We start from the raw sequence: 382 nt of genomic DNA, 5'->3' as shown, positions 1-382 counted from the left end.
GATTTTTGTACTAAAATCGAAATTTACTTAATCACAGGAACTGCCCATCAATATAAAGTTCTGCTTTGAGGGAATGGAGGAGTCTGGATCAGAAGGATTGGACGAGCTGGTTTTCTCTCGCAAAGATACTTTCTTTAAGGATGTGGACTATGTCTGCATTTCTGATAACTACTGGCTTGGGAAGACCAAGCCCTGCATTACCTACGGCCTGAGAGGAATCTGCTACTTCTTTGTTGAGGTAGGAGTTATTTTGTTACTTTAACGTCAAAAGAAACTTAAGATTTGTAGCAGTGGTATTTAAAGTTAAGCTCTGACTTCATGCGCACATATACTACATGAATAAAGCAATTATAAAAACAAAAGAATTCAAAATATTAAAAAA

The 382-nt window shown here is 36.1% G+C and overlaps 1 protein-coding gene across 1 annotated transcript in view; it reads left to right on the top strand.

Annotated features, from left to right (window-relative positions):
- Window positions 1-34: 34 nt before the first annotated feature.
- LOC107579761 (cytosolic non-specific dipeptidase-like) overlaps window positions 35-382 on the top strand; it is a gene marked incomplete at its 5' end in the record, with an annotated part of 3,269 nt that continues 2,921 nt past the window's right edge. The window contains one exon of the mRNA XM_016265554.1: window positions 35-252. Within this exon, the coding sequence (XP_016121040.1) occupies window positions 35-252 (218 nt within the window). The remainder of the gene's footprint in view (window positions 253-382) is intronic.

The sequence above is a fragment of the Sinocyclocheilus grahami genome, unplaced genomic scaffold (assembly GCF_001515645.1).
Source record: "Sinocyclocheilus grahami isolate Dianchi unplaced genomic scaffold, SAMN03320097.WGS_v1.1 scaffold20001.1, whole genome shotgun sequence".
In the NCBI taxonomy this organism is placed as follows: domain Eukaryota; kingdom Metazoa; phylum Chordata; class Actinopteri; order Cypriniformes; family Cyprinidae; genus Sinocyclocheilus; species Sinocyclocheilus grahami.
This window is presented reverse-complemented; position numbering and strand designations above follow the sequence as displayed.